The sequence below is a fragment of the Triplophysa dalaica genome, chromosome 23, assembly GCF_015846415.1.
Source record: "Triplophysa dalaica isolate WHDGS20190420 chromosome 23, ASM1584641v1, whole genome shotgun sequence".
Taxonomy (NCBI): Eukaryota; Metazoa; Chordata; class Actinopteri; order Cypriniformes; family Nemacheilidae; genus Triplophysa; species Triplophysa dalaica.
Genome location: NC_079564.1, coordinates 9,597,477 through 9,613,210, shown reverse-complemented (window position 1 = coordinate 9,613,210; position 15,734 = coordinate 9,597,477). Strand labels below are relative to the sequence as shown.

The window sequence follows — 15,734 nt, the reverse complement described above, 5'->3', positions numbered from 1 at the left end:
AGACTGTCCCAGATTACCCAAAGCATGCTATGGGACAACACAAAATGTTTGAAAGAAAAAAAAATTCAACCCTTTAATACATATTTTGGTACTAGAATAGATCACAAACATAATTTGACAGCAATTAGGATCATTGTCTTATTTTTTACAGATTTATGTCCTTGACATTAATTCAGTCTGAATCCAATGTCAATGAACTGTGTCCTGCAATTCCGCTTGATCTTCTTGATTGACAAATGCCCCGCCCCTTTCTGTGCAATCGCCACATGAAGTCATGTGATTTCATTCACATGACATCCATGCTAAAATACAGCAAAAGTCCTGTTGACTAAAATTTGATAGATCAGGAAATAAACACACTACAGTTTAGGTGTGAGATTACCCTAATTCACCCTTGTGTTTTTATTTCAACTTGCAAACTGCAAAACGTCTCTTGTCCCCTATCCTGTATCTAATATACCTCTTGTGACATTTAGCTGTTTGATTTATTTCCTACTCATTTTGATTTCCTGAGGCTAAGTTTCACACAAGTTCAGGTGGAACAGTCAGTATAAGGGAAAAATGTATTAAAGTTAATAAAATGTATACGTTTTAAATTATTGTAACCTGCCGGAACATCTCCGGAATAACGCGCAGTGCCTCCAAAGCGTTCTCAAGACCCATCAGCTGGTCATTTTCAGAAGAGCACCAGGTATTTAACTGGCTAAAAACGCTTTGGTGGACACAGTTTAATTGATACATTTTTTGGTAAGCATAAAGCCTATTCGTATATTAAACATTTATGCCATATAATGTAGCCAATGCGGAGAATGAAGTGCAGGGGATTCCAGCCTTCCTAGATACGTAATTTGCGTAGCTATAGTTCATAGGCGGGGATTATGCTAATTGTGAATGAGCGTGCATGCGCGCCTTGTTTACGGATGATTGGTATTCATTAACATACACGTATTTTACTACGAAATTTGACGTTTACGAAGTATTTGTGAAACCGGATGAAAGTTTTCGGGAAGGTTTTTTACGGTATATTATTATATGATACTGGTATATTTGGGTTTATTTTATGAATGAGTACCATTGTGAATGTTAACGATCACACACAACTCTTCCTTGTATTTCTAGTTTTTTTTTTTGTTATTTTATGTGGCTTATAATATATTATATAATTCAAAAATTCAATGACGCATCACTTAACCCCAGGCAAAGGATCATCTGCAATATTAGCTGGAAGCGTGGAGCTGGAAGTTGTAGACAATCCAGATTTTATTCATGTGAACTCGGAGTTGGGACATAATTGTAATTCTGCATATGATTTAGGACAGACAGTGTGTGAACTGGGATGCATCAGGATTTGTTTTAGCTTGCATGTGAGTGCATAGCCTTCTATCAGAGCAAAAGAAGTACATTAAATAGTTCAATTTATTTACAAATTTATGCTGATAAAATCGTTTGTAATTTAAAATATATATTTACCTAGAAATGAAGAGACGAGTTTGATCAGCATAATCTTCAACACTGGAAACAGGTCAAAGTCTTATCAAACCAGACAAACATGATTTGCACAGTTGTCTCAAAACCTACCAGGAAGCAACTCTCCAGATAAGTGAAACCAAAACTTATGTGCTGTTAAGGTTTGTACTCGTCTCTTTATCAGTCTTTTTTTTTTTTTAAATGGCAGAAGCCAGTATTTCTGAGGCTCAGGATCAGTTCAGTTGTTCAATCCGTCTGGATCTACTGAAGAATCCAGTGACTATTCCCTGTGGACACAGTTACTGTATGGACTGTATTACAAACTGCTGGAATCAGAAGAGAATCTACAGCTGTCCTCAATGCAGACAAACCTTCACAACAAGACCTGTTTTAGGTAAAAATGTGGTGATTTCTGAAATGGTGGAGAAACTGAAGAATACTTTTCAATTGTCTCATGTCTCTGATCATTGTAACGCTGGATCTGGAGATGTGGAGTGTGATGTCTGTACTGAGAGAAAACTGAAAGCAGTCAAGTCTTGTCTAGTGTGTCTGAACTCTTACTGTCAAAATCATCTCGACCAGCATGAGAATCTCTTTAAAAGTAAAAAACACAAAGTGATTGATGCCACTGGACGACTACAAGAAAATATCTGCAGAAAACATGATAAACAACTGGAGATCTACTGTCGTACTGATGAGCAATGCATTTGTTATTTGTGTACGATGGATGAACACAAAAACCACGACACTGTGACAGCTGTGACAGAGAGAACAGAGAAACAGGTATGAACTCACAGAGATTAAATAAAGTGAAGACTGACACAAGATTCAGGTCATGGTTAATGGTTGTTTGATGTTTCAACAGACCCTTTTGTTTGAGACACAAATAAAGTTTCAAGAGAGAATTCAGGAGAGAGAGAAGGATCTTCAGGAGTTGAGACAGGCTGTGGACTCTCATAAGGTGAGTTTTGAGCATCTGCTGGATGAGAAGTTTCAGATCCAGTGAGGAATCAAGTGTTTGTTCAGTTTTAGTGTCAGTGTGTGTCACAGGTTGTGTGAGAGCAGTAAGATGTGATTGTAATGTGTGTTTGAACAGCGCTCTGCACAGACAGCAGTGGAGGACAGTGAGAGGATCTTTACTCAACTCATCCGCTCCATAGAGAGAAGACGCTCTGAGGTGACACAACTGATCAGAGATCAGGAAAAGACTGTAGTGAGTCGAGCTGAAGGAGTCTTGAAGCGTCTGGAGCAGGAGATTGATGATCTGAGGAGGAGAGACACTGAACTGAAGCAGTTTTTACACACAGATGATCACATTCATTTCCTGCAGGTAACACTTACATTAACACATTTGACAGATGCTTTTATCTAAAGCAACTTTCAGTGCATTTAGTGTATACATGCCTTTTAGCATGCGTTTTTCCTGGATTCGAATCCACCACCCTTGCAATGCTAGCGCAATGCACGCCTTGTGAGCTACAGGGACAAGTTCTTTCCTCAATTTATTGTAAATGAAATATAATGGCTATTATCTAAGACAGGTCAGGGAGTCACTCCCAGAAAGCAGCATTTCATGAAACATTCCTTCTCTCCTGCATGTAACTTCTGTTTAAGCGAAGATATACAATAGGTACATATACAGTATTCAGGTGTTTTGGGACTGCCCTGAAGTTAACGATTTTGGGATACAGGTTTCCAGGACTCTAAAGGACATTTTGAAAGTTGACCATGTTGCCTGAATATTTTCCTTCTAAATGATGATTCTCCTTACACTTTCTCTCTCACTCAGAAAAAGATGTCGTTTTGTGGTCTTACTGCTGCTAAGAAATTGCTTGTCTTACGTTGGAAACCTCCTCACAATTTAGCTTGGTCTCAATGAATGCATTATTATTTGGACTTTGTGAATATGGAGTTCTTGATTGCAAGGTTACATGGAGCTTCTCAGAAAACTATATCATCCTGACTAGATGTAATTTCAATAATCGAAGAGTGGTTGTAAGATATTTTTCATGTCTCTTGTTTTTACTCTACTTTCATTTATTCGACTTGAATTTTGTTTTCTTATTTATCAGACTATTTATTCTTGAACGCACTAGTGAGAGAAAGGGGTTTAGGGGTGATGTCGCATTGGGAATGTGGGAGCGCAATTTAGGGAGGGGGGTGTTCAGGGGGATGTTTATATTTATTACTTTTTTCATGTATCAGACTTTGTATATTTTCAAAAGTTGATCACAAAAATGTGAGTTGGGGTTATACAGATAATTGTTGATTTTCTTTGTGATTTATGTTTTCTCTTCATTTGCTTTGTCCTGTAGAGTTTCAAGTCTTTGAATGTGGCTCCTGGATCTTCAGCTTTTTCCAACATTACTGTCAGTTCTCAACCCTCTTTTGATGAAGTAATAAAAACTGTTTCTAAGCTAAAAGAAAAACTGGAGGATTTCTGCAAAGAAGAGATTGAAAATATATCTGGCAGAGGTAAAGTAATAAGATTTGTGTGATTTGATATCACATACTGAAGCATATTTAGATCAGCGTTAGTTCTGGCAGGTCACGTGGGCCTAGCTTGCATCAGTCGATCACATCAGGTGCAGTTAAACAACGTTAACCAATACTCATACAACACACAGTAGACCGCGTCCTATTTAAGTTCCATTATTTGCTCTTTAACAGCTGCTTAATCATACTGCACTCAAATCCCACCTCCATTCCCATCTCCTCCATATCTGCCTATATCTGTCGGATCATTTAATTCAATTCTGTTACGCATCATGAACTGCTTTCCTGTTGCTCGTGGTTAGAGCATGGCACTAGCAATGCCAAGGTCATGGGTTCGACCCCAGGAGATTGCACACGGTCAGAAACAAAAACATAGAATAAAGTGCAAAGCAAGTCGCTTTGGCTAAAAACATCTGCCAAATGCGTAAATGTAATAAATTTTCTCCCCAGATGGGGGTGATGTATTGCTGCGCTCCCACTAAGTCTGTACAAGTCTGCATGGGCAGGCGGAGAGTTTGCCCTGAACAGTTTCATTCCGCCAACCATTAAATATATGCTCATTTTAAATATTTGACGACAGTGGTCCTGACATAAATGAATATGAAACATTATTGAATACTAATGATGTCTGTTTATCTCAGCAACATACATTGAGATCATTGCTTACAAAGAACCCAAAACAATGGAGGAGTTCCTACAATGTAAGTTTTAGTTTATCCATCAAACACACACAATGTTTATTTACTCGAGCTACTGTACTCAAATAAAAACATACTATAAACTTACTCTTGTTCAGTCAGTCATTACATCGATTATGAGGGATACGATCATAACAGAATTCACATTGTGAAGTCACAACGATTATTTCATAACGTAAAATACACTGTACACTTTTTTGACTTTATTTAAACTAATGTACTCTAGCAAGGATAGAGAGTATAGCTTCAGCACTATAAAGACTGTTAGTTTTAGGATTTATTTAACCTAAAAACACACGAGGTTCCATATGGTGTCGAGACTTGCAATTACAGTAACAAATGATTTACTTTAAGGAATTATAGATATTCTGTTTATATAACAGCCTACTGTAAGAACAATCTCTTGCCTCAGAATAATAAGATTCATACTTAAGGAAGCATTTTTGTGTGCAAACATTGATAAACTACATAAAATGAAATAATATGACTTTCATTTTCGTTAGATTCCAGGCTGTTCTCTCTGGATTTAAACACACCATATGAATGCATCAAGCTGTCTGAAAACAATAGTGTGGCTACATACACTAATACAGTCCAGCGGTATCCTGATCATCCAGACAGATTTGACTTCTGGCTGCAGGTGTTGTGTAGAGAGAGTGTGTGTGGACGCTGTTACTGGGAGGTTGAGAGGAGCGGTGTGGTGGGTATATCAGTGTCATATAAGAGCATTAAAAGGAAGGGATGGGGTGATGATTGTAAGTTTGGATTAAATGATCAGTCCTGGAGATTGTACTGCACTGACTCTAAATGCTACTTCATTCACAATAGCAAATCCACCTATATCACTTCATTGTCCAGGTCCTGTAGAATAGGAGTGTATGTGGATCACAGAGCAGGAGTTTTGTCCTTCTACAGCGTCTCTGACACAATGACCCTCATCCACAGAGTCCAGACCACATTCACTCAACCTCTCTATCCTGGGTTTTGGATCTATTCAAACTCATCAGTAAAACTCTGTAATCTTATAAAATAGAAGAATTTTTTTTTCAGCTAATAGTGTTTTATCACAACTTTGACCTTCATGGTTAATAACCTCTTTAATGACAATTCTAATAACTGCATGTCATTTATTGTTAGATAGTTCTAGTCTGGATTAATCTAATTATGGTTATGGTTACTATTGTACTGACATATTTTATGTAGGATCAAGCAACACAGCTTAAGAGTTTATTCAGATTTTTCTGTATTTTAGGTATGGATCCCTTTTGTATTTCATTCAGATTCATTTTTTCTTTTTTGTTAGATGTACTTTTATTTTTGCTTTTAAAAAGAATGAGTGTCACATTATGTTGTCATTCTATAGTATGAGGTTTAATACTGTATACTTTATTGGTTTGACACCATGGCCCGGTTTCACAGACACAGTCTAGCTTAGTGTCTCAAGTAAACCATTTGTACTCACCCATGGTTTGTTTTAAAATTTGGAAGAACGTCAGTAACCAAACAGCTCTCACCCCCATTTACTGCATAGTAGGGAACATTAGCAGCCTTCAATAGGGTATGAGATCTGTTTGATTACTGACATTCCTCCAAATATCTTCCTAAGTGTTTAGCAGAAAAAAGAAACGTATACAGGTTTGGGACAATCTGAGAGTGAAAAATGCCTTTAAATAGTCTGAAGTAAAGTTTGGGGGAATTTCCAATTTCCCAGCCACCCACAGAGATGATTGTTAACCTGCTTCTCCATTCCTTTCACACTTGTCATAGGAATTTCAAACGCTGTCAGCATAACTAACTATTGTTGCCTAGTTACACATTGTGACCATTAACTCCTTCTATGTCATTCATGCTGTACAATTTAATTTGAGTAATAATGGTATAGTATATTAATAAACTATTATATTATATTGTATTATATTATATTACATGGGTGAGTACAAATGGTTTATTATATTATGGAGATGGTGGTCTAGTGGGTTAAACCACTGGTTTAAAACACTGGTAATCAAAAGGATGCTGGTTCGATCCCAGCAGCCCCCACCAGTGTGTCCTTGAGCAAGACACTTTACTGCATGTTGCTCCAGGGGGATTGTCCCTGTAATAAGTGCACTGTAAGTCGCTTTGGATAAAAGCGTCTGCCAAATGCCTAAAAATGTAAATGTAAATTATATCAAACTCTTCTACCGGTTTTATGTTCTATAACAGTGGTTTTATTCTAATAATAAACAAAGGGAAAATTTCACTGGCTATTTATTATTATGCGAATATCATTATATCTACGACTAGCGATGGGTTTAAGTTTGACCATTGTATTTACTACTATAAGGAAGTGTTCTGTTCACAAAGCAGATAACGGCTCTAATACTGTATGGATTAGCTAAAATCTGAAGATCAATAACAGTGGAGGCGTACCCAACACTTTGAAAACTCCTGAACAATAACAACAGGTCGCAACAATCATGTTTTGCAGATGCCTTTACTAAACAATTGTTTAACCAAGTGAAACCAAAATAGAAATGCTGGTAAAGTTTGTGGAAAAATTGCGGAAGCCAGTATTTCAGTCGATCAGTTCAGTTGTTCAATCTGTCTGGATCTACTGAAGAATCCAGTGTCTACAAACTGCTGGAATCAGGAAGATCAGAAGAGAATCTACAGCTGTCCTCAATGCAGACAAACCTTCATAACAAGACCTGTTTTAGTTCAAAACACCATGCTGGCTGAAGTGGTGGAGAAACTGAAGAATTCAAGACTTCAATCTTCTCATTTTTCTACTGATTGTTACGCTGGATCTGGAGATGTGGAGTGTGACGTCTGTACTGAGAGAAAACTGAAAGCAGTCAAGTCTTGTCTAGTGTGTCTGAACTCTTACTGTCAAAATCATCTCGACCAGCATGAGAATTTCTTTAAAAGTAAAAAACACAAAGTGATTGATGCCACTGGACGACTACAAGAAATGATCTGCAGAAAACATGATAAACAACTGGAGATCTACTGTCGTACTGATGATCAATGCATTTGTTATTTGTGTACGATGGATGAAAACAAAAACCACGACATTGTGACAGCTGTGACAGAGAGAACAGAGAAACAGGTATGAACTCACAGAGACTAAGTAAAGTGAAGACTGACACAAGATTACCGATGGACATGGTTTATGGTTATTTCATGTTTTAACAGACACTTTAGATAAAGACACAAATAAAGTTTCAAGAGAGAATTCAGGAGAGAGAGAAGGATCTTCAGGAGTTGAGACAGGTTGTGGACTCTCATAAGGTGAGTTTTGAGCATCTGCTGGATGAGAAGTTTCAGATCCAGTGAGGAATCAAGTGTTTGTTCAGTTTTAGTGTCAGTGTGTGTCACAGGTTGTGTGAGAGCAGTAAGATGTGATTGTAATGTGTGTTTGAACAGCGCTCTGCACAGACAGCAGTGGAGGACAGTGAGAGGATCTTTACTCAACTCATCCGCTCCATAGAGAGAAGACGCTCTGAGGTGACACAACTGATCAGAGATCAGGAAAAGACTGTAGTGAGTCGAGCTGAAGGAGTCTTGAAGCGTCTGGAGCAGGAGATTGATGATCTGAGGAGGAGAGACACTGAACTGAAGCAGTTTTTACACACAGATGATCACATTCATTTCCTGCAGGTAACACTTACATTAAGCTCTTGTACACATGTAACATGGGATCAAACCCACTGCCTTTGTGTTGTAAGCGCAATGATCTACAAAGTGAACTACAAGAACAGTTTACAGTATATATTGTAAATAACATGTAATGGTTGTTATTTAAGACCGGTCAGGTGAGTGTATTAATTTGAGCAGCATGTGTAGAAATATGTGGAGCTTTGTGCAGATTCAGTGTATTTCTGCTAATGAGTCACTAAACCTGACCTGAAGAAAAGAAAGAGAAGTCAAAAGTGAGTGTGTGAATTATACAGGTAATCAATACAGGTTTTCTATGTGATTTCTCTTTTCTCTTCATTTGTTTTTGTCTTGTAGAGTTTCAAGTGTTTCTCTGTGACTCCTGAATCTTCAGATGTTTCCAGCATTACTGTCAGTTCTCAACTCTCTTTTGATGAAGTGAGACAATCTGTTTCTAATCTAAAAGAAAAACTGGAGGATTTGTGCAAAGAAGAGATTGAAAATATAAATGGCAGAGGTACTGTAAAGTAATGATACATTTATTTGAGTAATGAGTCTTGTGTCAATTGATATCAAATATCAAAGCATAATTTAAATGAATATGACACATTATTGAATACTCATGATGTCTGTTTATAACAGTAAATTGTATCAAAATAATTGCCCTCAAAAAACCCAGGACTAGGAAGGAATTCATACAACGTAAGTGAGCCATATGGTGCATCTCAAATGTCATGACTTTATAATTAACAGTTGACTTACATTGTGACTGATTAAACATCAAACAAGATCATATGGAACTGGTCAAAAATGGAAAACGACAAATTAAATAAAGATTCACAATATAATGTTTTGTTACAATTTGCCTGTGTACTGTATATTTTGTTCAAAGCACATGTGATAATATTTTTAGATGAGACGCTTATTTCATTCACCACTCGTGAGTGCAGCCTTGGCTGGAAGGAGTTGATGTCAGACGGTACTCAAAGTTGATTTAAATAGACGGTAAATAAACTTGCTGTGCCAGAAGTAACTGTACTTAGTGTGCAACATAATTGAGCAAAACAGACAAAGCTGACAAGCACTGTAAAAATAAATGAACAAAATAATAAGAGCTCTGTTCTAAGGTGCCTCGGAATTCTTTGTTTTCCTAAATTCTTCAAAATATATGATTTGTGTTTAACGGAACAAAAAAATATAATTTTTTTTTTCTATTTGGTAGTCAGTGTTGCCGCAGAAATCTCAGATGGAAATATTATTCCAAACATCTTTCTTTGTGTTCAACAGAACAAAGACATTTATTCAGGTTTGGAAGAACCAGAGGATGAGTTATTTATGATAGAATTTTCAGTTTTGGGTGAACTTACCTTTTAAGAAGAGTTGGTTCAGGAAAAGATATTAAGGATTTATTTTTTTAAACAATTCATCCAAAAATATTGGAAAATTAATGTCACAACTTCATGACAATTTGTATCTATTTTGCAAGGTAACTAATTTATGTCAATTTATATTATCATTTGCACATTTTAATGAGCTTTCACTACTGTCTGACTTAATTTGTTTTAATGTTCGACAAAGGTTTAAATAAAGGAATTTATTCATCAGCTGCACAAAAGTACATGTAAAAGACAAAAAAATCTTCAAAACTGTTATACTGATTATACAATTATTTAATAAAATATTGTACTTTGTCACGGATCTCATGGCAAGAACCCAATTGCAAGGCAGACAGGAGGTGAAGGGTAACAGGGGTATTTATTTACAAAAACAGGACAAAAGGCAAAAGTACAAAACAAAACCCACAATGGGGAAAACGAGACAGGATAAATAACAAACTTGAACAAGGACACTGACTGACTAAAACTACAAAAACAAACACTTGGGACAAACACTAAAGTGACACATACTATTTACGAGGAACGAGGAACGAGGAACAAGGTAACAAGGTAACAACAAGGTAACAACAAGGTAACAACAAGGTAACAAGGTAACAAGGTAACAAGGTAACAAGGTAACAAGGTAACAAGGTAACAACAGCAGGAACTTCATACAACAGTGTACAAGTACATGCAGGAGCACAGGACAATGAAACATGAGGACTCTTTATAGGGAACAAACACAGGATCATAACAAGCAACAGGTGCTGGGGATTAGCACTAAGGAGAGGCTGACGAGGGACGAGATGTGGGGAACAATGACGAGAGACGAGAAAGAATCATTCAATCTCATATAAAACCATAGGTTATGCCATGACTCCACTCAAATAACACGAATAAACATGACATGATAGTGGAATCATGACAGTACTTAGTCAATAAAATCTGCATGATCTTAAACACTGACAACAGTTCAAAGTTTTTCTTGTCACACCAGACAAACGTGTTTTGCGACCAGGAAACAATTCTACAGTTAAGAAAAATTGAAACTCAAGTCCTGTTCAGTTTGTACTCGTCTCTCTGTCTGTGTGTTTGTGAAAAATGGCAGAAGCCAATATTTCTGTGGCTCGGGATCAGTTCAGTTGTTCAATCTGTCTGGATCTACTAAAGAATCCAGTGGCTATTCCCTGTGGACACAGTTACTGTATGGACTGTATTACAAACTGCTGGAATCAGGAAGATCAGAAGAGAATCTACAGCTGTCCTCAATGCAGACAAACCTTCATAACAAGACCTGTTTTAGTTAAAAACACCATGCTGGCTGAAGTGGTGGAGAAACTGAAGAATTCAAGACTTCAATCTTCTCATGTTTCTACTGATTGTTACGCTGGATCTGGAGATGTGGAGTGTGACGTCTGTACTGAGAGAAAACTGAAAGCAGTCAAGTCTTGTCTAGTGTGTCTGAACTCTTACTGTCAAAATCATCTCGACCAGCATGAAAATTTCTTTAAAAGTAAAAAACACAAAGTGATTGATGCCACTGGACGACTACAAGAAATGATCTGCAGAAAACATGATAAACAACTGGAGATCTACTGTCGTACTGATGAGCAATGCATTTGTTATTTGTGTCTGATGGATGAACACAAAAACCACGACACTGTGACAGCTGTGACAGAGAGAACAGAGAAACAGGTCGGCCTATGAGCTCACATACAGTGGTGTGAAAAAGTATTTGCCCCATTTCCTGATTTTTTGTGTTTTTGCATATTTGTCATGTTTCTATGATTCAGATCATCAAACTAATTTTTATATTACTCAAAGTAAACCAGACTCAATAAAAAATGCAGTTTTTAAATTATGGTTTTATTTATTAAGGTTAAAGACATTCCAAACGAGCCTATGTAAAAAAATTATTCCCCCTTAGTAAATTATGAATTAACTGTGATGAATTGAATAAATGAGTTAAATTTCACTAGCCACACTAAAGTCTACTGTCAGACCTGATGAATTAAAAGATCTCCTGTCTGACAAACTGAAGTAGTCTAAGAGTTCTCAAATAGCAACACATCATGCTGCAATATAAAGAAATTCAAGAACAGATGAGAAACAAAGTATTGAAATGTATCAGTCTAGAAAGGGTAACAAAGCCATTCTAAGGCTTTGGGACTCCAGCAATCCACAGTGAGAGCCTTTATCCAAACTGTAGAAAGCATGGAACAGTGGGAAACCAGGAGTGGCGGGCCTAGCAAAATTACTACAAGAGAACAACGACGACTCGTCCAGGAGGACACAAAAGATCCCAGAACAACATCTAAAGAACTACAGACCTCTCTTGCTTCAGTTAAAGTCAATGTTCAGGATTCTACAATAAGAAAGAGAATAAAGGGCATCCATGGGTGAGTTCCAAGGCAAATCATTTTGGGCAAATAATCTGTGGACCGATGATACAAAAGTTAAACTTTTTGGAAGGTGTGCGCCCCATTACATCTGGTGTAAAACTAACACAGTATTCGGTTTGTGACCTCAAGCTTTAACGCACTTGTGTTATACAGCAGGACAATGATCCAAAACACACCAGCAAATCCAACTTTCAATGGCTACAAAAATCAAGATAAAGGTTTTGGAGTGGCCTTGTCAAAGTCCGGACTTAAATCCAGTTGAAATGCTGTGGCTCTGCATTCTCTGGTTTTCTTTGTGTAATAATAAGATTTGTTTGATGATCTGTATCATTTAAGCATGATAAAAAATATCCAAAATAAAACAAAAAATCAGGAAGGGGGCAAATACTTTTTCACACCACTGTAGATGAAATAAAATGAAAGTAATCATAACATACAGACAATTGAAATATTAATTTCCACTCTGATCTTGTTATGTACATGTCTGTTGAATGTTGCTGTTTATGGTTTATTTCATGTTTTAACAGACACTTTTGATAAAGACACAAAGAAAGTTTCAAGAGAGAATTCAGGAGAGAGAGAAGGATCTTCAGGAGTTGAGACAGGCTGTGGACTCTCATAAGGTGAGTTTTGAGCATCTGCTGGATGCGAAGTTTCAGATCCAGTGAGGAATCAAGTGTTTGTTCAGTTTTAGTGTCAGTGTGTGTCACAGGTTGTGTGAGAGCAGTAAGATCTGATTGTAATGTGTGTTTGAACAGCGCTCTGCACAGACAGCAGTGGAGGACAGTGAGAGGATCTTTACTCAACTCATCCGCTCCATAGAGAGAAGACGCTCTGAGGTGACACAACTGATCAGAGATCAGGAAAAGACTGTAGTGAGTCGAGCTGAAGGAGTCTTGAAGCGTCTGGAGCAGGAGATTGATGATCTGAGGAGGAGAGACACTGAACTGAAGCAGTTTTTACACACAGATGATCACATTCATTTCCTGCAGGTAACAGATCTCTGAAATACACATTGATCATTTATATGGTCTTGTGAGAGTTCTTTCTTCAATTTACTGGATATTAAAACTAATGGTTTTCTTTGTGATTTATCTTTTCTCTTCATTTGTTTTTGTCTTGTAGAGTTTCAAGTGTTTCTCTGTGACTCCTGAATCTTCAGATGTTTCCAGCATTACTGTCAGTTCTCAACTCTCTTTTGATGAAGTGAGAAAATCTGTTTCTAAACTGAAAGAAAAACTGGAGGATTTATGCAAAGAAGAGATTGAAAATATATCTGGTGGAGGTAAAGTATTTATTTGTCTTGTGTGATTTAATATCACATACTAAAGCATATTTACCTAAATATGAAACATTATTAAATACTAATGATGTCTGTTTATCACAGTAACATACACTGAAATCATTGCTTACACAGAACCAAAGACGAGAGAAGAGTTCCTGCAATGTAAGTTATAGTTTATACCTCAAACACACACAATGTTTAATTACTAGAGTTAATGTACATAAAAAACACACCTATATAAACTTACTGTTGACTTAAAAAAACTTTTCTTTGACTTGTGCTGTCAAAGGTAGAGAGAGTTTCAGTATAATGTCATAGTAAGGCTTTTATCACATTCAACATGTGAAGTCCCATATGGGGCCCCTCAAATATTGAGAATTGCAATTATAGGAATAAATGATTTATATTAAGAATGAGAAAACAGAAACTGTAAATTGTCTGTTTATGTATCTCTTGCTATAGAATAATTCTGAAGTAAGCATGAAATATTATTCATTTTATTTTCTTCAGATTCCAGTCTGTTCTCACTTGATCCAAACACAGCTCATAAAAACATCAGTCTGTCTGAGAACAACAGTGTGGCTACATGCACTAATACAGTCCAGCAGTATCCTGATCATCCAGACAGATTCAGTGATTTGTTTGAAGTGTTGTGTAGAGAGAGTGTGTGTGGACGCTGTTACTGGGAGGTGGAGTGGAGTGGTGTTGTGGATATATCAGTGTCATATAAGAGCATTAAGAGGAAGGGACAGGGTTATGAGTGTGTGTTTGGATATAATGATCAGTCCTGGAGATTGTATTGTTCTGACTCCACATGCTTCTTCAGTCACAATAACACATACATTAATCTCCCTGTAGTGTCCAGCTCATGTAGAATAGGAGTGTATGTGGATCACAGAGCAGGAATTTTGTCCTTCTACAGCGTCTCTGACACAATGACCCTCATCCACAGAGTCCAGACCACATTCACTCAACCTCTCCATGCTGGGTTTTGGATCAATCCACACTCAACAGTGAAACTTTGTAGTCTAACAGGATAAAAGAAACAGAGATTTTATTTTGACCCACATGATAAATTGGTAACAGTGAGATGTTAAAAGTATATTATTATCTATTTAAAACGAAAATCATTTTAATGAAACTCTTATCACTGCATGTTACTTATTATTAGATATTTCTGGTTAGATTGGTCTAATGATGGATGTGGTGTGTTAGTTTTGTACAAAAATATTATTGTATAGGACCAAACAACACAGTTGGTGTTTGTTCTGATTTCTTTTTGTTTGATTCCTCTTCTGGGTTTTGAAAGTTCGAGGTACTTGAGCCCTTTAATATTTAATCCTGATTTGCTTTTTCTTTGTTAGAGGTGTTTTTCTTTTAATGTAATGTGTGGTGTTGTCATGATCCCCAGTCACATTTTCCAGTCTTTTTACCATGTGTGCTTCTCCAAGCGATGGCTGCATACTAATATGGCTTCTAAACATCATCAAGCATCGTTGAAGGATATCTCCATCCGCTTTCAGCATTCATCTTGTGCTCCTTATTTACCCTTTTTTTTTAAATAAGTTTAACCTTTATGGCTTCAAATCATGCATGATACTATGTACACATTCCCAGAACATCACGAGAACCAAGTCTGCACTAGCTGAGCTAGATCAATTTTGTTATAAATATATAATATGTATATAATATGTATATATAGAACAAAATGTTTTCAGAGATGAATATATTTATGTTTCCTTCAATTTTGTTGTAATTTAATCACGTGAACTGCACATACAGCATAATATTTACATTTTGTATTTAGTGTTGATGGGAAGTTGAAATACTTTTTTATGGTGATACGTTGCATTATTCTTAACTTCTCTCTTTAAATGTTTCATTCCGAGACCATGGAGGCAGAAACGTTTATGACACTTACTGTGTCTCATTCAAGCAATATTGTTGATGAGGACTGTATCCTCAAAGCCTCAGAAAGTCTGGTCTAGGGAGAATACAGCCTCTGGTCTGCGTAGGATGCAGCCTTGCATCTGAAAAGCACCCCATCTATCACCAGCGGGAAACTTAATTTCCCATAATCCTCCACTGCCTATCACCTGCACCTCCAACCATTTTGAACACCTATCAGATTTGCATTTAGGCATTTGGCAGAAGCTTTTATCCAAAGCGACTAACATTGCTTTATCCTATACATTTATACATAGGTATTTGCAACCCCCTGGCATCGTACCCACAACCTTGCGTTGTTAGCGCAATGCTCTTACCACTGAGCTACAGGAAAGCAATCACCTCATCGCCAGGACATGAAGATTCTCTCCACACACACACACACATTTTGGGACTGGTCTCAAGACTATATCCATGTCCAACC

At 37.0% G+C, this 15,734-nt stretch overlaps 3 protein-coding genes across 5 annotated transcripts; all 3 read left to right on the top strand.

Annotated features, from left to right (window-relative positions):
• Positions 1 to 1,634: 1,634 nt before the first annotated feature.
• LOC130413217 (tripartite motif-containing protein 16-like) lies at positions 1,635 to 6,901 on the top strand. Of its 2 annotated transcripts, XM_056738265.1 has the most exons (7): positions 1,635 to 2,250; positions 2,333 to 2,428; positions 2,564 to 2,797; positions 3,783 to 3,942; positions 4,605 to 4,664; positions 5,165 to 5,361; positions 5,520 to 5,600. In XM_056738265.1, exons 1-7 carry the CDS (start codon positions 1,669 to 1,671, stop codon positions 5,526 to 5,528), a joined length of 1,338 nt encoding a protein of 445 aa, XP_056594243.1. In that variant the 5' UTR covers positions 1,635 to 1,668; the 3' UTR covers positions 5,529 to 5,600. The 2 variants fall into 2 exon arrangements, with proteins under 2 accessions (XP_056594243.1, XP_056594241.1); XM_056738263.1 differs by having other exon boundaries at positions 5,165 to 6,901.
• On the top strand, positions 6,588 to 8,831 carry LOC130412854 (tripartite motif-containing protein 29-like). Its single transcript, XM_056737634.1, has 5 exons — positions 6,588 to 6,591; positions 7,190 to 7,752; positions 7,848 to 7,934; positions 8,070 to 8,303; positions 8,658 to 8,831. The coding sequence occupies exons 1-5, from the start codon at positions 6,588 to 6,590 to the stop codon at positions 8,829 to 8,831; spliced, it is 1,062 nt and encodes a 353-aa protein (XP_056593612.1).
• A 1,912-nt stretch (positions 8,832 to 10,743) lies between these two features.
• Positions 10,744 to 15,108, top strand: LOC130413021 (tripartite motif-containing protein 16-like). Of its 2 annotated transcripts, none has more exons than XM_056737892.1 (6): positions 10,744 to 11,371; positions 12,606 to 12,701; positions 12,837 to 13,070; positions 13,204 to 13,363; positions 13,496 to 13,525; positions 13,874 to 15,108. In XM_056737892.1, the coding sequence occupies exons 1-6, from the start codon at positions 10,778 to 10,780 to the stop codon at positions 14,401 to 14,403; spliced, it is 1,644 nt and encodes a 547-aa protein (XP_056593870.1). In that variant the 5' UTR covers positions 10,744 to 10,777; the 3' UTR covers positions 14,404 to 15,108. The 2 variants fall into 2 exon arrangements, with proteins under 2 accessions (XP_056593870.1, XP_056593869.1); XM_056737891.1 differs by having other exon boundaries at positions 13,466 to 13,525.
• The last annotated feature ends 626 nt before the right edge of the window (positions 15,109 to 15,734 follow it).